This window comes from Homarus americanus, unplaced genomic scaffold (assembly GCF_018991925.1).
Source record: "Homarus americanus isolate GMGI-L3 unplaced genomic scaffold, GMGI_Hamer_2.0 scaffold54097, whole genome shotgun sequence".
NCBI classification, from domain to species: Eukaryota; Metazoa; Arthropoda; class Malacostraca; order Decapoda; family Nephropidae; genus Homarus; species Homarus americanus.
Genome location: NW_024754269.1, coordinates 57,686 through 80,000, shown reverse-complemented (window position 1 = coordinate 80,000; position 22,315 = coordinate 57,686). Strand labels below are relative to the sequence as shown.

At 47.7% G+C, this 22,315-nt stretch overlaps 1 protein-coding gene across 2 annotated transcripts in view; it reads right to left on the bottom strand.

Annotated features, from left to right (window-relative positions):
* Positions 1-3,385, bottom strand: part of LOC121855755 — a 23,646-nt gene extending 20,261 nt beyond the window's left edge. Inside the window, exons 1-2 of one of the 2 annotated variants that reach the window (XM_042350862.1) lie at positions 2,718-3,385; positions 1,846-2,029 (exon numbers count right to left, since the gene is read on the bottom strand). In XM_042350862.1, the coding sequence (XP_042206796.1) occupies positions 1,846-2,007 (162 nt within the window). In that variant the 5' untranslated portion in view covers positions 2,008-2,029; positions 2,718-3,385. Of the gene's footprint in view, positions 1-1,845; positions 2,030-2,717 lie in introns of those variants that run through there. The other variant, XM_042350863.1, reaches the window with a different exon arrangement.
* Positions 3,386-22,315: the final 18,930 nt, after the last annotated feature.

The window sequence follows — 22,315 nt, the reverse complement described above, 5'->3', positions numbered from 1 at the left end:
TCTTTGCTGCCCGCCAGATACAGGAAAAGTGCAGAGAACAGCGTCGTGACTTGTACATGGCTTTCATCGACTTAACCAAGGCCTTCAACTCCATCAACAGGGAAGTCCTTTGGTGGAACCTCAGCCGTTTTGGCTGCCCACCAAAATTCATCACCATTGTGAGGCAACTCCACGATGGCTTAAACGGCAGTGTCATGCACAACAGCACTCAGCCAGAGTTCTCCCCCATCCAAACAGGGGTTAAACAAGGGTGTGTACTGGCACCAACTCTCTTTTCCATCTTCTTGGCTTCCTTCCTTACTCAGGCCAGTGCCAATTTAGCCAGCGGGGTGGACATCGAGTACCGTGTGAAGGGGGGTCTTTTCAACATATGGATACTCCAGGCAAGAACAAAGGTGTCGGCAGCTTCCATTACTGAACTTCAGTATGCTGAAGACCTCACCCTTGTTGCTCACACTGAACACGACCTACAGGAGATCCTGAACACCTACGCAGACGCGTATGCACACTTCGGCCTTGAGGTGAATGTACGTAAGACTCAGATTCTCTTTCAACCTGCTCCTGGTTCAGACACACCTCCACCATCCATCCAGCTTAATGGTACTACCCTCTCTAATGTTACCCACTTTCAGTATCTCGGCTCCCACCTGTCCACCACCGCAGACATCGATGCAGAGATTCAGCATCGGATCAGATGTGCATCTCAAGCCTTTGGCAGACTCCGAAATCGTGTCTTCAGCTGTAGGGAGCTGAAATTATCTACAAAGCTGCACGTATACCGAGCAGTGGTCGTCCCCACCCTGCTATATGGCAGTGAGACATGGGTCACATATAAGAGGCACCTCAAGGCACTTGAAAACTTTAACCAACGTAGTCTACGTTCCATCCTCCGAGTTCGCTGGGAAGACAAGAGAACAAATGCCAGTATTCTTGCCGACACCAACTGTAGGAGCACCGAGGCTACCATTATCCATGAACAACTACGTTGGACTGGCCATGTTACCCGCATGGACGACAGTAGACTTCCAAAGCAGCTGCTTTACAGTCACCAAACGAATAGTAAACGTAACGCTGGCGGGCAATTAAAAAGGTATAAGGATAGTCTTAAGACAAACCTGAAAAAGTGCCAAATCGACCCCCTCACCTGGGAGTCGATTACTCCACACCGTAACGCTTGGAGGAGCACCACACGAGAACGTGTCAATAATTTTGAGTTAGCCCGACTGCAAACCAAGGCAGACAAGCGCCAATGCCGGAAAGACGCTGCCACCGCCCCTCCCGCAGTAGATGGAGCCCTCCACATATGCAACGAATGTGAACGACGCTGAGGGTCCCGTATCGGACTCTTTAGTCACCTCAAAACTCACCAACCTAAGTGACATCCTTAATAACTCATATCATTGTATCATAGCTGGATGATCGTCATACTCGATTCCGAGTGACAGCAAAGTAGTAGTAGTAGTAGTAGTAGTAGTAGTAGTAGTAATGTGTGTGTGTGTGTGTGTGTGTGATGAAGACACGATACACACACAGAAACAGAAGAATTGAACCACCTGAAGATTAGCCACCCCAGCTTATTTCACCTGATGATTAAACACCCTAACTAACGCTGTCTGGGAATGGTTAGGTTAGGTTAGTGTAGAGCACGGTTAGGTTAGGTTAGTTATGGGTGGAGTAAGGTAGGTTAGGTTAGGTTAGTTTCGGTTAGGTTAGATTAAAATTCGGACAAGATAGAATAAATTAAATTACCATAAAAGTGTTGAATCATCAGGTAAAATAAACCAGGTGGATCTAATCTACAGGTAATCACTAGAATAAACCAAACCATTAAACCATACACCTTACCCATGAAGCACGAGTAAGGTTGAGCAGGTTACGGTGTGTGTGTGGTGCGGTGGGATGGTTGCACAGGACGGAGCAGCCTGGGTGTTCGGTATAGGGAGACCTTATCACCCCATACGGCCTCTGGGAGTATGCTGGGCGCTGGACAATCTGTATGTAGTTCATTTTGATCTTGTTGTGGGGTCTGCTGCAGGTAGAGATGACAATACAGGTATACAAACAATATACATAGAACGTACAGGTATACAAACAGCATACATAGCCAGAACAGGTATACAGTACAAACAATGATAAACAGTAGCTCAAGTTCAACCAATGAGACTTAACATAGCCATTACATAGGAGTGACTGTGTTGAATATAGGAGGAAAATATTGTATAGGTTCCTCTTAGATTCCCAGCAGGGACAACGGTAACAGGAAACGGGTGTAGACAGTCACTAAACGGTTCCTTTTGTGAGGTGAGGTGCTGTGACGGGACGATTAACGGTAACCAGTAACGGGTTAAGGTAAACGGTAACGATAGGTATTAATAGGTAGGAGCTAACAGGTGCTAATTAACAGGTAACAAGTAACAAATAGTCAGAAATTTTAAAAAAAAGTCACATCGTAATTGACCGGAATAACAAACAAACAGAAAAACAAACAAAAACAAAACAGAAAGCAACACAAACAATTACAACAGACATCCATCACAAACAGACAAAGAAACAGTAACAAAAAACAGGACCAAAAAAGTAACGTTAATTGTAATAAAAAAAATATATAATCCAGGAATAATTGGATGCATTAAGGAGGGACTTTATATATATGGTAAGAGTGACGAGGGTTGGGTTAGGTTAGGTTAGGTTAGAGTCAGTGGTGTGTGTTGGCTTACCTCTAGAGCCTTCTTGTTGCTGCGGCGGGCCACTAGCTTCTACACTAACACGTGGACACGACGATGGTACTGTGTTGGCTCTCCAGGATACATATAGCCAGGCACTGCTACCGTTCCCGTCTTTATACCTGGTCTAAAAAGTCAACTACACAACCCAGAGATGAATTACTATTACACAACACACTGCCAAGTCACGCACTGTCCACCGTCCCCGTCTGTCTGTTCTACCGTCACAGTTTATCACACAGCCACAACTAGACTGTCACCACTCTCACAGTCACCACTACAGTCATACTCAAAACTGTTCTTACCGTCCCACCTGTGTGTCCCATCACAGGAGTTAATTACACAAGTTCAGGTTATAGTGCTACCGTAATAGCCAGTACCACAGTTACAGCCAGGCACTAGAGTTATGAGTCACTGCCGTCCACCAACACACACACACACTGAGGTAACGTAGCGTCTATCATCACCGTGCTTGTGTTATGATTACGCTAGTTGTTTACGCATAACCCAAGATCAAGAGTGAGGTATGTGTGTGTGTGTGTTGTGGCAGAAGTCGCTGGCTGGTGAACTGACAAGGGGTGAGTGTGTTGTGGTGGAGGTCGTTTGGCTGTGGCTCAGTCACCACCAGCCACGACGTCAATACCAACACCGTCCTCCACCACCTTCCTGGATACACTGACTCGACGCCTTCCTCCCCTCCCGTCTTACCACTCCACCGTCGACAACACTCGGCGCTACAACCTTCCTTCTGGCTCCTCACCCTCCCTCCGTCCCTCCCTCCCAGTTTCTCCATCTCTAGAAGAATTTATTATTAAACATTTTAGATCATGGACACACACACACACACACACACACACACACACACACACACACACACACACACACACACACACACACACACACATTTATGATCCTCGTGTCAGTCAAAGGGCCGCTGCTTACATCACCAATGGGACCAATTTTCCTTTATTTTCTATTATTATTTCCAGCTTCTTATTACAGACCTCCTGTGTTTACTGTTCTCCGAGCCTCACGCAGCACAGTACCCAATTTAACCCAATTTCACCCAATTTCACCGCACGCAACAGCCACCCGGATTGTTCTACGATTTTGCCATTACAATTTCACGTTTGATTATTTACAATCTTATTCCTGTCATACCTGTGACTGAGGACGTGTGAAGGGAGGGGGGACAGGTGTGTAATAAGAGGAGAGGGAGGGCCAGGTGTAACAGGAGAAAGGGAGGGGCAGATGTGTAACAGGAGAGAGAGGGGGGGTAGGGGCAGGTATGTAACAGGAGGGATAGGGGGGACAGGTGTGTAACAGGAGGGAGAGAGGGAGGCGATGCAGGTGTGTAACAGGAGGGAGAAGGAGGGAATGGGGCAGGTATGTAACAGGATGGAGAGGGAGGGACAGGTGTGTAACAGGAGAAAAGGAGAGGGGCAGGTGTGTAGTACAGAGGGAAGCGAGGGGAAAGGAGAATAGAGAAAAGAGAAGGGACGGAAATGGAAGGGGAGGAGAGAGAGGAGAAAAGGGAAAACAAAACGAGGGGAGAAATCGGACGGAAGGGAAGTGTGAGGGAAAGAAAAAAAGGAAGGGGAATTGTTGAGGGTTAGGGAAGGAAGGAGGGAAGGAAGGAAGGAGTGAGGAGAGGGAGGGAGGGAGGGAAGGATGAATTGCAAGATAGAAGGGAGGGTAGGTTAGGTTAGGAAGATAGGATAGTAAGGATAGGAAGAAGACGAAGGTGGGAGGTGAGGTAAGGAGGTGTAACGTCCCCTACATAAAAATCATTAAGGTATTTTAGTGGTAGAGCCATTGTGTAGGTAGAGGTGCTGGCGTCTGTAGTGTCTGTCTCTGTAGTGTAGTGTAGTGTAGTGTAGTGTAGTGTAGTGTCTGTCTCTGTAGTGTAGTGTAGTGTAGTGTAGTGTAGTGTAGTGTAGTGTCTGTCTCTGTAGTGTAGTGTAGTGTAGTGTAGTGTCTGCCCCATAACACCACAACACACTGCCCCATAACACCACAACACACTGCCCCATAACACCACAACACTGCCCCACTGCCCCATAACACCACAACACACTGCCCCATAACACCACAACACACTGTTCCATAACACCCACAACACACTGCTCCATAACACTGCTCCATAACACCACAACACACTGCTCCATAACACCACAACACACTGCTCCATAACACCACAACACACTGCTCCATAACACCACAACACACTGTTCCATAACACCACAACACACTGTTCCATAACACCACAACACACTGCTCCATAACACCACAACACACTGCTCCATAACACCACAACACACTGCTCCATAACACCACAACACACTGCTCCATATGTAATGAGACAAATCTCACAAGAAGAAGATTACATATAGGTAGAATATTGATAGTATAAGAGTATAAAAGAGGAAGACTTTGGTAGCGTGGCCGTGATAGATATTTACACTTATCGTACACTTATTGTATCTTATACGTCAATACACATCTATTACGTCTTAAGGGCGACTTCTCAAACACTGCTTCGTTACAACTCTTTATTAATTACGAACATGACATGGACACATTAATAACACCTTCTACTGAAGTTACTAGGACATTATGTTTACGTTACTAGGACATCATATTACGTTACTAGACACTGATTCTCGGACACGAACATGAAATGAATACACTTCCCACGTAAGTAACTCATCCCATGGAAAGCTCTGACAAACACTCACGTGACCTAGGGGAGGCCTAGCAGGTGGTCCTGGGTTGTCTCTATGGGAGACTGCTTAGCTGGGCGCCGGAGGGAAGTCTCGGTCCTGACCGGAGGCGACCGGAGGCGGCTTGCCTCCGGCCCCTGACTTCTCTAGCAGGACTGGGACGTGGTAGCTGGCCCTTCTTGGTTACAAGACACACTCTCTCTCTGTCTCTCTCTCTCTCTCTCTGGGGAGAGGGAGGACTAGGACGTCCTATATATTGGGAGGCGAGCCGTCAGGTTGAGCTGATCGGGGGGGCGGCGAAGGGTCTCCTTACATTTGCCCTCGCTAATGTAGGGTCAGGTCTGGACTTCTTCTGCGGTGTAGGTTATTGTGTATATTGGGAGAGAGTCGGCCGGTGCCTTCTTACATGTGTGTTGGGGCCGTGTGACATGGGAGGGGAGCCTGGCTGATTTATAACCCTTGGTCAGCCGCGAGAGTTACCCTACACTTTTGACCCCCCTAATGTCGGGTCAAGTCTGGACTGTTTCTGAGATGTAAGCTGTGGTCTGACAACCCATCACAACACCTCCCGCCAAGACCAAAGCTTTCATGCTCAGAGAACTGATGACACATTTAAAGTAGACAGTAACATCATGTGCAGTATCTAATATAGTCCCTGAGGCGATAATGCATCCTTACATTTTACAAATTATAACCCTAGAGATGTATGTTTTTCTACTGGCATAGTTTGATCTGACAAAGCTTACTATACCTCCCGCCAAGATTAAAGCTTCTATGACAGGAGAAAAAAATAAAATACATACACAGTAAGTGAACATAGAGTGATCTAAAGATCCTTCATATCTAGCATAGTGTCCGAGGCAAACTTGCAAATCACATTCTACAAACAAAAACAGGTGTTACATTGCCTAACCAGGCCGTGTCAAAATAATAATTCGTCCCACTCAGTAGTATGTCTACAACATTGCATTTGGTAATACAAAACATTGATCAAATGAAATCATAGAAAAAGTGACTCATCTTTTAAAAAAAAACATTCTTTGTAGTACATGATAACAAAAATCAGAGAATTAAATACAAAATACAAAATGCTCCTACTTCACATGTTAGGGTGTTATATCTTTTTATTACACATCAGCAACATCAACAACATCAGTACATTTGTTGGGTCCAGCATGGCTCAAGTCCTCCGTCCAGCTGTTATCTGAAAATAGGGAATGCCGGCAGCATAACAGCGGTAGTCGATTGGTCCTTCTGATGATCCACCTCGTCATCGTCGACTTTCTTCTGATGTCAGCACAGCGTGTCTTCTGTCTTCACATAGCACGTTTTTCTTTCTTCAATACCGCACTTTGTAGGTCGTGTCACCACATCTTCTGACTTCTTCTCACTTCCTCCTGGTTTCTATAATATTCCAGATGAATTTTCTGTTCATCTGCGTTTCTTTATACATCTTCGTTTTCCGTCATATTCCAGATGAATTTTTCTGCTCCATCTGTATTTTTTCTCTGCAACATCATCATTTTCAACATATTCCAGACGATTTTCTGTTCATCTGCCGTCGGCCCCCTCCGGCCGGGATGAAAGCCGGTCCACTGCTTGGGCTGTCATCTCCTTAGATGACTGTAAGGCAGGTTCCGCGGACCAGGGCTCGCCCTCCGTACGTGAGTGTCGGCGAGACCAAAGACCGTACTGTCTTACACCTTCCACAGCGGTGAATCCCTCCCTGGCTGGGCTCACCAGGGTTCGTTGTGTGGCGTTGCATTCACACTCCTTAACTTCCTAAAGTAGAAAAATATAAAATCTTCTTAATCCTAGACCAGGGAGGACTTGAAAGAAGTGGAGTGGTGTAATAATAATAATAATAATAATAATTAACGGTTTATTGAAAGAGCTTGGCAGCCAGAAGGCTGAAAATATACAGTTACATATTTGGGGAATGGGTTACGAATTACAAATAATATACAAGTAACATAAGTGACACAAATAAGACATATAATAACTAGATGGGGAAAAGCTCAAACTACAGTTCATTTCCAACATAGTGACAGGTATGGGCAGTGTTTACTGGGAGTGAATACACTGATATTACAAGTTATTGATAATTTTTACAATGGTTGGGACTGGGCTGTTCTTATAGCGATCAGTTCGTGCACGTATGGGCTGGATGCGGTTGTGGTGTCGAACAGCAATTCTCGGACAAGGGATCTCAGGTGGAGTAGTGTCGGGGATGGTGTAGAAGCTTCTTACCAAATTTGCAGATGAGGTCGTGGTGATGGTCAGTGAGAGTCGAAAGGGTCAGTGTGTTGAGCGCTTCTTGATATGTGGAGTAGGAAGGGGAGAGAATAATCTTGCATGCCTCTTTTGCACTTTTTCTAGGTGTTTACGTTGTGTGGCATTTAGGGAGGAAGACCAGGTGGGGGAGGCATAGGTGAGCTTGGGAAGTATGAATGTTGTGTAAACACTGAGGAGCTCATGTGCAGGAACTCCGAGGGACTTGAGTCGGCGGAGGAGGTGGAGGCGGAAACTGGAGGATTTGACAACTTAACTGACGTGTGGTTTCCAATTTTGTTTGTTGTCTATGGTGACGCCGAGGAGCTTCGTGGAATCTACAACCTGGAGTGTGTTCGGACCTAGAGTAATGGAAGGAGGTGGGACAATGTCGGGGGAGAGGTTGATGTGCATAACCATGGTCTTGGTATGGTTGATGGTGACATGGTTGTTGGTGGCCCAGTTTTGGAGACTGTTCAATAAATCCTGAAGGGCGGTATAGTTGGGAGCAGAATTGTTGACGCTGATCCCAATGGTGGAGTCGTCGACATATTTCCAGCGAGCAGGGGATTCTCTTAGGGCATCATTGATGAGTATAAGGAAGCAGTGTGGCGGTTGTGGTGCTGCATTCATCACGCTTCTTCTTCTCTGCTTATATGTGCTGTGGTTGGATTCCGGCTAGCCATGGGGCGGTACTGTGTGTGATATTTGCCAGAGAAACAATCCTAAAGGGATGATGGATTAGTTGGAAGTGCATTCGCAAAAAAAAAATTTACATTTATACGTTACATCAATGTTTGGTAACTATTATTTCCGTCACGACAATTTTCTCATCAGGCTGGGTCAGGGAGTTAAGCTCTGCGCACTACACTTAATATCATTTATCACTACGCGTCAAAGAGTACATCACAAATCATAACAGCATAAAAATCCACTGAGTGAAGCTCTGCATTCATCGCAATATTACTTTATATTAACCATCATCATCAACATATAGCTTACGGGACAAAAGACGGGGGATTAGTGAGGTCTTACGCGGCGAGGCGGGTGAGGTAAGGACGGAGGCAAGGCGGGACGCGGCTGGCCAGGCCGGCGCGGGGCTGGGTGGGGCGAGGCGTGGCGGGTGAGGTGGGGAGGAGCCGAGGCGTGGTTGATCGGGCCAGGCCGGGACTTTGCGGGGCAGGGCGGGGCACGGAACGGCGGGGCGGGGCAGGGCGGGGCAAGGATGGGAGGAAGGGTAAGGAGGGTGAGGTGAGGATTAGGACAGGGAGGAGGATGTAGGTTAAAAGACATGTTAAGTTATAACAGTTAGTACAGACACGGCTTTCATAACTGAAACAATTTCTACGTTCAACACTGGCCAACAATCAAACTGCACTTGGGCTACTGAGAATGTCACAGATCGCGGGGGACACTGAGAAATCACGTTAAGCACTGAACATATTTCTAGAAAAAATTCGCGCATACGGCGATGAGAGACATTTACTTGAGCTGTAACGGTGACACACTAGGACACTTTTCACGCTACTATGCAGGAACTCCTTATCACGCACTTTCGAACAATACTCAAACAACGAGCCAGGTGTTATGGCTAAATGAGGGAGGGCATGGGTTTACTTTAAGTACACTGTTACCAATAACAAGGGACGAGGAGGGCGTGAGTTAACGTTATAGTACGCTGCCACCAATATAATGTTACGAATGCAACCACCCTTATACTGCCTGCTTCGTCAAGATAGTTACGAGATTACTTCAAAAGATTCTAACTATCACTGTACTGAACACTAAAGGGAAGAGGCGTGAGTTTTACGTTAAGTGCGCTGCCACCATTGTAATAAGACAAATCTCACAAGAAGATTACATATAGGTAGAATATTGATAGTATAAGAGTATAAAAGAGAGGAAGACTTTGGTAGCAACACACTGCCCCATAACACCACAACACACTGCCCCATAACACCACAACACACTGCCCCATAACACCACAACACACTGCCCCATAACACCACAACACACTGCTCCATAACACCACAACACACTGCCCCATAACACCACAACACACTGCTCCATAACACCACAACACACTGCTCCATAACACCACAACACACTGCTCCATAACACCACAATACACTGCTCCATAACACCACACACACTGCCCATACACCACAACACACTGCTCCATAACACCACAACACACTGCTCCATAACACCACAAACACACTGCTCCATAACACCACAACACACTGCCCCATAACACCACAACACACTGCCCCATAACACCACAACACACTGCCCCATAACACCACAACACACTGCTCCATAACACCACAACACACTGCTCCATAACACCACAACACACTGCTCCAACACCACAACACACTGCCCCATAACACCACAACACACTGCCCCATAACACCACAACACACTGCTCCATAACACCACAACACACTGCCCATAACACCACAACACACTGCCCCTAACACCACAACACACTGCTCCATAACACCACAACACACTGCTCCATAACACCACAACACACTGCTCCATAACACCACAAACACACTGCTCCATAACACCACAACACACTGCCCATAACACCACAACACACTGCCCCATAACACCACAACACACTGCTCCATAACACCACAACACACACAGCTCCATAACACCACAACACACTGCTCCATAACACCACAACACACTGCCCCATAACACCACAACACACTGCTCCAACACCACAACACACTGCTCCATAACACCACAACACACTGCTCCATAACACCACAACACACCGCCCATAACACCACAACACACTGCTCCATAACACCACAACACACTGCTCCATAACACCACAACACACTGCTCCATAACACCACAACACACTGCTCCATAACACCACACACTGCCCCATAACACCACAACACACACTGCCCATAACACCACAACACACTGCACACCACAACACACTGCCCCATACCCACAACACTGCACCATAACACCACAACACACTGCCCCATAACACCACAACACACTGCCCCATAACACCACAACACACTGCCCCATAACACCACAACACACTGCTCCATAACACCACAACACACTGCTCCATAACACCACAACACACTGCTCCATAACACCACAAACACACTGCCCCATAACACCACAACACACTGCCCATAACACCACAACACACTGCTCCATAACACCACAACACACTGCCCATAACACCACAACACACTGCTCCATAACACCACAACACACTGCCCATAACACCACAACACACTGCTCCATAACACCACAACACACTGCCCATAACACCACCAACACACTGCCCCCAACACCCACAACACACTGCCCCATAACACCACAACACACTGCACCATAACACCACAACACACTGCTCCATAACACCACAACACACTGCTCCATAACACCACAACACACTGCCCATAACACCACAACACACTGCCCCATAACACCACAACACACCGTCCATAACACCACAACACACCTATAACAACACCACAACACACTGCTCCATAACACCACAACACACTGCCCCATAACACCACAACACACTGCCCCATAACACCACAAACACACTGCCCCATAACACCACAACACACTGCCCATAACACCACAACACACTGCCCCATAACACCACAACACACTGCTCCATAACACCACAACACACTGCCCCATACACCACAACACACTGCCCCATAACACCACAACACACTGCTCCATAACACCACAACACACTGCTCCATAACACCACAACACACTGCCCCATAACACCACAACACACTGCCCATAACACCACAACACACTGCTCCATAACACCACAACACACTGCCCCATAACACCACAACACACTGCTCCATAACACCACAACACACTGCTCCATAACACCACAACACACTACTCCATAACACCACAACACACTGCTCCATTCCCCACCCATAGGCAGGACTGATCACTCGCTCACACTCTCACTGATACATGCGCCTGTGTGTATAAACTCTAAATAGCCTTACATATTAGCGTCTCTCAGGTCTGTCATATTTTCTTTAGTTTACCCTAAAAAATTGTTTCATTTTCTCTTATATAGTTTTTATAGAATATAGCCGCTGTTTTATGGGTAAACAATTTTATTCCAGCGACACGCAAAAAACACACACACACACACACACACACAACACCCCCACACACACACAACACACCCACACACACACAAGAATCCCTCCACCTAAACAAAAAACACAACCTCTCTCTCCCTCTCTCTTTCTCTACACACTACTGTATCTACAAGCTGTGTGTGTGTGTGTGTGGATCCTCTATCAACAAGTTAACATACACACTCACAGTTGCCAGGAAAGAATTAATGATGTTGGGCTAATTGCCAGAATGTTGCACAGCCGGGAGATGCCGACCGCGAGCACACACACACACACACACACACACACACACACACACACCGCCAAACTATTGCTGGCGTAGAAATTTTCACCTTTCCTAGCAACTGAAAGAACTTGACGTTAGACTGAGAAAGATACAGTGAGTGTGTGTGTGTGTGAAAGTTCAATCAGATGTTTAGTGGTGTGGGTGAGTGGGGAGGAGGGATAGTCATGGGAATACCTACGTGAGGGGCTGTTCCGTCCTAGCTGTCTCATCGCCCCTTCCTCTCCGTCCCTTTTGCTACTCAACACGGGCTAGGATATGACACATGCTAGGATAAGTAACACGGGCTAGATAAGTGACACAGGCTAGATAAGTAACACGGCTAGGATAAGTGGTACAGAGGCAACACGGGCTAGGATAAGTGACACATGCTAGGATAAGTAACACGGGCTAGGATAAGTGACACAGGCTAGGATAAGTAACACGGGCTAGGATAAGTGACAGAGGCTAGGATAAGTAACACGGGCTAGGATAAGTGACACAGGCTAGATAAGTAACACGGGCTAGGATAAGTGACAGAGGCTAGGATAAGTAACACGGGCTAGGATAAGTGACAGAGACTAGGATAAGTAACACGGGCTAGGATAAATAACACGGGCTAGGATAAGTAGCAGACTACATAAGTGAGTGAGTGAGCGCCCCCCAGCGAGGTAGGATTAACGCTCAACAAACCAGTGAGGAGGAAGCTAATTTTGGCACTCTTATGGTCGGGGGAGCACTAGTAGCTGATGGATCTAGGAGGGTGATGGGCACAGTGGGAGGGGTGGGGTGCAGGAGGTGAAGGAGGTGCAGGTTCAACCACCCACCTCTAAAAAAAACAACAACTACAACAATTCTCACTTTAGCTAATGAGAAACATAAATAACAAATAACTACAACAATTCTCACTAGTTAATGAGAAACATACTGTGGAATATACCATCGTCTGCTGTACGTCACCAGTTAAACATACTGTCACCGCCTGGGAGTTACTGTACTACTTGGATTGTGTTCTTGTATGGATATGTTAGGGTATCCGAGCTCATCATAAGTCTACACACACATACACACATACACACACATATACACACACACATATATACATACACACATACACCTTCTTCACCACACATCTCCTTCACCACACACCTCCCTCACCACACATCTCCCTCACCACACACGTCCATCACCACGCCCTCCGTCACCACACACCTCCATCACCACACACCTCCCTCACCACACACCTTCTTCACCACACAACTTCTTCACCACGTCTACCCTCACCACACACTTTCTTCACCACGCCTACCCTCACCACACACCTCCCTCATCACACCACCACACCTCCATCACCACACACCCATCACCACACACCCCCACACCCTCACCACACACCCCTCACCACACACTCCACTCACCACACACCTCCCTCACCACACACCTCCCCACCACACACATCCCCACCACACACCCTCCATCACCACACCCCCACCCACACAACTCCCCCACCACACACCCTCCCTCACCACACACCTCCCCACCACACACCATCACCACACACCCAACACCACACACCTCCCTCACCACACACCTCCCCCACCACACACCTCCCCACCACACATCTCCATCACCACATCTCCCCACCACACACGTCCATCACCACGCCCTCACCACACACCTCCCTCACCACACACCTCCGTCACCACGCCCTCACCACACACCTCCATCACCACACACCTCACCACCACACACCTCACCACACACCTCCCTCACCACACCTCCCCTCACCACACACCTCCATCACCACACACCCATCACCACACACCTCCCCCACACCCCCACCACCACCCCCACACACCTCCACACACCCTCCATCACCACACACCCCTCACCACACACCTCCCTCACCACACACCTCCCTCCCCACACCTCCATCACCACACACCTCCATCACCACAAACTTCCCTCACCACACACATCCCCACCACGCACCTCCCTCACCACACACCTCCATCACCACACACCCACCACCACACACCTCCCTCACCACACACTTCCCTCACCACACACCTCCCCACCACAGCATCTCCATCACCACACACCTCCCTCACCACACACCTCCCTCACCACACATCTCCATCACCACACACCTCCATCACCACACACCTTCTTCACCACACACCTTCTTCACCACGCCCACCCTCACCACACACTTCCTCACCACGCCTACCCTCACGACGCCTACCCTCACCACGCCCTCCCTCACCACGCCCTCCCTCACCACGCCCTCCCTCACCACGCCCTCCCTACCCTCACTTGCTCCCACAGCTACGGTATCATAACTACGTCCGGCATCACACCGTCACTCTTGTTTCCGGAGATACTGCCGCCGGGTTGTGGGTCACTTCCGGCCGCTTTGTTACCTGTGGGGTGGTGCTGGCCATGGCCCTCCCGACCCGGCCCTCCCGACCCTCAACATCCGTCCTCATAATCAACCATGACATGTATAGTGTTCAGTAAGATGAATCCTGCGACAAATGTTGACTTTATGAATTTTATTAAGTCACTGTATTTAAGAAACAGATAAATCTTTACAACACCCAGAAGTGTGGGTCTTGATGAATTTGTTTTGTAAGTGATCGGTGTGTAGAGTCTGACTTCCGTACAATGACCCCAAGTGGATGAATAATTATTTAAAGAATACTATTGGACAAAGGAAGGCTATAGGTGGGAGAATAAGGTATTGGCCGGCAGGGTTAAGACCGAGATAAGAAAAGCAAAGAGGAATAATGAACTGAAGATAACAAGGAATGCGAAGGCAAACCCCAAGGGATTCTATCAAATGTATCAAACTAAAACACGAGAAAAGATTGGACCAATACAGTCAGATACCGGCGAGCTAACTGATAACGACGGAGAAATGAGCAATAATCTGAATAAATATTTTTCAAGTTTTCACCACCGAAAATTTAAACATGATACCCGAGGCACCGACTCTATACATGTACAGAGATTGTAAAGGAAATAGATTAAGCGAGAGAGTAGTGACTAGTAACGATGTTGGTAAACAAATAGACATATGAAAGCCTGATAAGTCACCAGGTCCCGATGAGATATTTGCCAGAGTATTAAAGGAATGTAAGGAAGAGCTTAATATGCCCTTAGCAAATTTGTTTAACATGTCATTAAAAACGGGTGTAGTACCAGAATCCTGGAGGATAGCAAATGTAATACCGATTTTCAAGAAGGGAGATAGATCACTATCCTCTAAAAACCGTCCAATCAGTCTAACATCAATTGTAGGCAAATTATTGGAAGCAATAATTTCAAACTCTATTCGAAATCACCTGAAGAAGCACAAGTTGATCAATGATTCCCAGCATGGCTTCACAAGCGGGCGTTCATGTTTGATAAATCTATTAACATCCCTTTCAACTGTTTCGAATCAGTGGATGACGGAGACGATTATGTGGTATACCTCGACTTTAGCAAAGCCTTCGACAGAGTTCCCCACGAAACACTAATACGTAAAGTGGAGGCTCATGGCATTGGATAAGATATTCTAAAATGGATTAGGGCGTGGTTACAGGACAGGAAACAGCGAGTGAGCATTAGGCCTGTGCAAGTGTGCATGGCAGCTCCTGTCGAGAGTTACTACCACTCTATCCTCCATGAATCTATCGAGCCTCCTTTTAAGACTTCCCAACGTCCTAGCACTTACTACAAAGTTGCTAAGCTTGTTCCACTCGTCTACCACCCTATTTGTGAACCAGTTCCTTCCTATCTCCCTCCTAAACCTAAACTTATTCAACTTAAATCCGTTGCTACGAGTCCTATCCTGCTCGGATATTATAAGAACTTTATCTATATCTTCTTTATTGATTCCTTTCACCCACTTAAATACTTCTATCATATCTCCCCGCACTCTTCGTCTTTCTAGTGAATGCAAGTTGAGTTTCTTTAACCTATCCTGATATGGAAGGTTTCTAAGTCACAGAATCATTTTCGTCATTCTTCGCTGCACCGACTCCAGTGAATTGATATCCATTCTATAATAAGGGCACCAGAACTGAACAGCATAATCGAGGTGCGGCCTGAATAGCGCAAGATATAATTGCAATATGACCTTAAACTTCTAGATATAAAACCTAATATTCTGTTTGCCTTATTTCAAACATAAACGCAGTTTTCTAGGCCGTAGGTCCGGGCTTACAAGTACCCCTTAGTCTCTTTCACAAGTCGACTTCTCTAGGTTGATGTTGTTAAGGCTGTATACATTGACAGTATTTGTTTTTCCATTATTAAGTACGCTGCACTTGCTGGTGTTAAATATCATTTCCCATTTTTCTGACCACTCCTGCAGTTTATTTAATTCCTCCTGTAGTGCATTTGCATCCTGCCCTGAATTAATTTGCCGCCCTATTTTTGTGTCATCTGCAAACTTGCTTATGTCACTGCTGATCCCAGTATCTATATCGTTCATGTAGATTATGAACAAGAGTGGGCCTAGTTCTGACCCCTGGGGAGCCCCACTGGTTACACAGCCCCACTTAGATTTAACACCATCTACACTGACCCTCTGCGTTCTATTGGTAAGCCATGATTTTATCCAATTTAAAACTTTCCCCTCGATACCATGAGCCTTAACTTTTCTCAGAAGCCTCTGATGCGGTACTCTGTCAAATGCTTTGCTAAAGTCTAAGTAAATAACATCGTAATTTTCGTCATTATCTACTACCTCGAAGACTTTCCGAAAAAACGTCAGCAGATTTGTTAGACAAGATTGTCCCTTTGCAAATCCATGTTGAGAGTCGTAGATTAATATGTTTTTCTCTAAATGCGATCGGATGCTATTTGCTATAATTGATTCAAGAAATTTCCCCACAACTGACGTCAAACTAATCGGCCGGTAATTTGACGCTGATGCTCTGTCTCCCTTTTTGAATATGGGTACTACATTTGCCTGTTTCCACAAGTCTGGCACAACTCCAGTGTCTAATGATTTTGTAAATAAATTTACGAGGGGTCAGCTAATATGTTCCTTACAGTTTCAAAACTCGAGGGAAAATTTCATCCGGCCCTGGGGATTTTGCCTTCTTTAATTTATTTATCTTCTTAAGAACATCCTCTAATTCTGATTTTGATATCCATTAGTTTCTCTTCTTCATTTCCTCTAAATATCAGTTCCACCTCTGGCATTTCCTCGTGAATTTCTTCTGTGAAAACTGATAAGAAGTAGCTGTTTAATGCTTTGCTTATTTTCTCACTATCATCGATCACTTCCCCTCTCTCTGACTTTAAAGGTCCCACTTTGTCCTTGACCTTGTCTTATATACCTGGAAAATTCCCTTGTGATTCGTCTTGGATTCTCTTGCTATTCTGATTTCGTAGTCCCTCTTTGCCTTCCTTACATTTTACTTAACATTCCTAGATAGTTCATTATACCTATCTCTGAGCTGCTCCTCCTCTACTTTAATTTCTTTTAAATTCCTTTTTATATTCCTATGTCATGTTTAAGGTTTTTGGTCATCCACCTTGGCTCGTCCATATTTGACCTAATCCCTGGCATTAGGAACCTTGAGTACAGAGACAGGTTAAAGCATCCTAATTTGCACTCCCTCGAGAGACGTAGAGTGAAGGGCGGTATGATACAGGTGTATAAATGAAAGTCAGGGCTAAACAAAGGTACTCAAACTATCCAACCAGGAGCGAACTCAGAACAATGGTTTTTGTAGGTTATGTATATAAGCTACTGTGCCAAGTAGCAACCCTGTACATAAGCTACTGTGCCGAGTAGCATTTATATATATTATCACGTGGCAACACTGCACGTGTTATGTGGCAACATTGCCCGAGGCTGCCATATGGCAAGGCGCCTCAGTCTGACTGTGTGAGCCGTGCTTGGCACACGCTGGTCACCACTTGTATTTCTCTCATCCACAATAAACGAACTCAGTGTTACTCAGTGTTTCCCTAGCCATCACTGCACTCTTCAGGGCACACTAGTAACTTTCAGTTTTAAATTAGACAAATTGAGATTTAGGCGAGAGATGAGTAAACATTGGCATGGAAATAGAGTAGTGGACGAGTGGAACAAGTTACCAAACTCATCAGTACTGAAGGCTGTGCAGAGTATCAGTGACCGGAGACCCGGCTTAGGGGGCTGGGCAAGTGATTTTTCATGCCCTTGCTGGCACCTACCGGTGGCCAGGCTAATATTTTTAATTAAATACCCCATCAATGTGACCAGTGTCAGGTGCAGGTAATTTACCTCTACATTAAGCCGCCAACCCGCCTCTAGTCAGTCGGTCAACTTGTCAATATTTCAAAGGAAACACGAAGCTGAAAGTCTGTAGACATGTTGTGACAGGAATTATGACCTCACATGACAAGTGTTACCGCCACTGACACCAGATTATGGTGGGGGGGGGGCGGTTAGGGCGAAGATACAGGTGCCACCTCTGCTCCTTACACCTGCAGGTGTGGTGAGGTGACAGAGATTATGACATCATGTGACAAGGGTTACCGTCACTGACACCATGTAGACGGACACAAAATGATTTGTGAGTTGATACACACTATAAATTTGAATATTTTAAGATGTTTATTTTTCCATAAAAAAAATCCGGCAAAGCAAATTTCAAAAGATATTTGCACAAAACAAATAAATGCTGCACATAATCTGCAGTAGTGTACTGTATAAATGACCCTTAATGTAAACATTCCTCCAGATACTGTACTTGACCCTCATACTTATTACAAGGATGAGGGACGAGAATATCAGGAAGACCCTTCAGCAACGAAGGATTACAGTAGTTAGCAATCATTAGAAATATGAAGGATTTTAAATATGGCGCCCAAGGAGAGTTAAGCCTACAGCAGTACACCAAAGACGACCATAAACACTTCAGTACACAGGGGTGAGACAAGGCAATACTGTATATCGTTAGTTGCAGTAACGTGGCTGTAGGGGAGGAACTGATTGCACAATATTGCAAGGATGAAGTACTGAAAGATAAGAGAATTATATGAGCAGGAAATTGATGCACCAGAGAGAGGGGGGGATGGAGGGATGGGGTGGGGTGGAGGGATGGAGGGGGGATGGGAGGGGGGTGCCAGACTTAGTTACCAGGGGTCGCCGAACCTATATTAGGATCTTTACTCAAAAATGCAGTGGCTGAGGCTGGCAGTGTGCGGGGAACCCATGCACCGCCCTTAAGAGACTACATGACGGTGAGGGTGAGGGTAAGGGTGAGGGTGAAGGTGAGGGTGAGGGTAAGGGTGAAGGTGAAGGTGAGGGTGAAGGTGAGGGTGAGGTGAGGGTGAAGGTGAGGTGAGTGGGGTGAGGGTGAAGGTGAGGTGAGGAGGCAGGGTGAAGGTGAAGGTGAGGGGTGAGGTGAGGTGAAGGTGAGGGTGAGGTGAGGGTGAAGAGGTAAGGGTGAGGGGTGAAGGTGGGGGTGAGGAGTGGGGTGAAGGTGAAGGTGAGGTGAAGGTGAGGGGGTGAAGGTGAGGTGAAAGGTGAGGATAGAGGTGAAGGTGAGGTAAGAGGTAAGGGTGGTGAAGAGTGGGGTGAAGGTAGGGGTGAAGGTGAAGTTAAAGGGTGAAGGTGAGGGTGGGGAGTAGGGTGAAGGTGAAGGTGAGGGGTGAAGGTGAGGGTGAGGGTGAGGGTGAAGGTGAAGTTAAGGGTGAGTAAGGGTGAAGGTAAGGGTGAAAGGTGGTGAAGGTGAGGGTAAGGGGTGAGGTGGAGGATGAGGGTGTCTGGACAACCCTCACTACAGTGAGGATGAGGGTGAAGTTGAGGTGAAGGTGAGGGTGAGGGTGAAGGTGAAGGTAAGGTTGAAGGTAAGGGTGAGGGTGAAGGAAAGGGTGAGGGTGAAGGTAAGAGGAAGGTAAGGGTGAAGGTAAGGGTGAAGGTGGGGTGAAGGTGAGGATGAGGGATGAGGGCGAAGGTGAGGGGTAAGGGGTAAGTGAAAGGAGGGGTGAGGGGTGAAGGAGGGTGAAGGTGAGGGTGAGGGCGAAGGTGAGGTGAAGGTGAAGGAGGGTGAAGGTGAGGGTGAGGATGAGGGTGAAGGGGTGGAAGGTAAGGGTGAAGGTGGGAGGGGTGAAGGTGAGGGTGAGGGATGAAGGTGGAGGATGAGGATGAGGGTGAGGGTAAGTGGAAAGTGAGGGTGAGGAGAGGGTGAGGATGAGGGTGAAGGTGAGAGGAGGATGAGGGTGAGGATGGAGGATGAGGGGTGAGGAAGGGTGAAGGTGAGGGTGAGTGTAAGGGTAAGGGTGAGGGTGAGGTGAGGGTGAGGATGAGGGTGAGGGATGGTGAAGGTGAGGGTAAGGATGAGGGGTGAAGGTGAGGGTGAGTGAAGGTGAGGGTGAGGATGAGGTTGAGGTGAAGGATGGTGAAGGTGAGGGTGAGCGAAGGTGAGGGTGAAGGTGAGGATGAGGGGGAGGATAAGTGTGAGGGAGAAGGTGGAGGGTGAAGGTGAGGATGAGGGTGAGGATAAGTGTGAGGGGTGAAGAGGGGTGAAGGTGGAGGATGAGGGTGAAGGTGAGGATGAGGGGTGAGTGTGAGGGTGAGGTGAGGGTGAAGGTGAAGGTAAGGATGAGGATGAGGGGTGAGGATGAGGGGTGAGGGGTAGGGGAGGGGTTGAAGGAGAGGATGAGGGGTGAAGGTGAGGTGAGGATGAGGGTGAGGGGGTGAAGGTGAAGGTGAAGGTGAGGGGTGAAGGAAGGTGGAGGATGAGGGGAAGGTGAGGATGAGGTGAGGGTGGAGGGGTGAGGTTGAAGGTGAGGATGAGGGTGAAAGGTGAGGGTGAAGGTGAGGGTGAAGGTGAAGGTGAGGGGGTGAAGGTGAGGATGAGGGTGGGGATGAGGGTGAAGGTGAAGGTAAAGGTGAGGATGAGGGTGAGGATGAGGGTGAAGGTGAGGGTGAGGTTGAAGGTGAGGATGGGGATGAGGGTGGAAGGTGAGGGGTGAAGATGAGGGTGAGGTGAAGGTGAGGATGAGGGTGAGGATGAGGGTGAAGGTGAGGTGAGGTTGAAGGTGAGGATGAGGATGAGGGTGAAGGTGGGGGTGAAGGTGAGGGTGAAGGTGAGGATGAGGGTGAGGATGAGGGGTGAAGGTGAGGGTGAGGTTGAAGGTGAGGATGAGGATGAGGGTGAAGGTGAGGGGTGAAGGTGAGGGTGAAGGGTGAGGATGTGAGGGTGAAGGTGAGGGGGTGAAGGTGGGGTGAGGTTAAGGAGGTGAAGGAAGAAGGTGAGGGTGAAGGTGAGGATGAGGGTGAAGGTGAGGGGTGAAGGTGAGGTGAGAAGTGAGGGGTGAAGGTGAGGGTGAAGGAGAAGGTGAGGGGTGAGGGGTGAAGGTGAGGGTGAAGGTGAGGGTGAAGGTGAGGGTGAAGGTGAGGTGAAGGAGAAGGTGAAAGTGAGGGTGAGGTGTAGAAACATGGTAGGTCTTGAACGGCTCTCACGTGCTATGGTTAAGTTAGGTTAGGTTAGGTTAGGTTTGGTTAGGTTAGGTTTGGTTAGGTTAGGTTGGTGGTAGTACAAACATCTGGACGTCAATGTGTCTGTCAGGTATACCGCCCCCGCCCCCAACCCCCCACCATCCCTTGCCCGCCCCGCCCATGACCTCCCCTGTTGGGTTTATGGCCCCTCAGTTATCTCCTTGACTCTCACCATGCTGCTCCTCTCCTCACCCCTCACCCTTCACTCACCCTTCCCAATCACCCACCAGTCACCCGTTATCCCATCATCCACCACCATCACTCACCCTTCATTTCATCCCTCACCAATCAGTCCCCCACCCTCCCCCCTCATCTCACCCCCCTTCCCCGTCCCCCATCAGCCCTCACCTCACCACCCTTCACCCCCACCCCTCCCTTATCTCACCCCCTTCACCCCGTCCCCATCAGCCCTCACCTCACCACACCCTTCACCCCCACCACCCCCTCATCTCATCCCCTTCACCCCATCCCAGCCTCACCTCACCACCCCTTACCCCGTCATCACTCACCCTTCCACCACCACCTCTTCCTATCCATCTCTCTACCTATCCCTTCCTCCTCCTCCTCAACCCACAGCTCAAGTAGGTAAGGATAATAACTCAGCTTAAACTTCTCCTGTGTGTGTGTGTCTTCCTCCTTCTTCTTTCTCCCTTCTTTTCCCC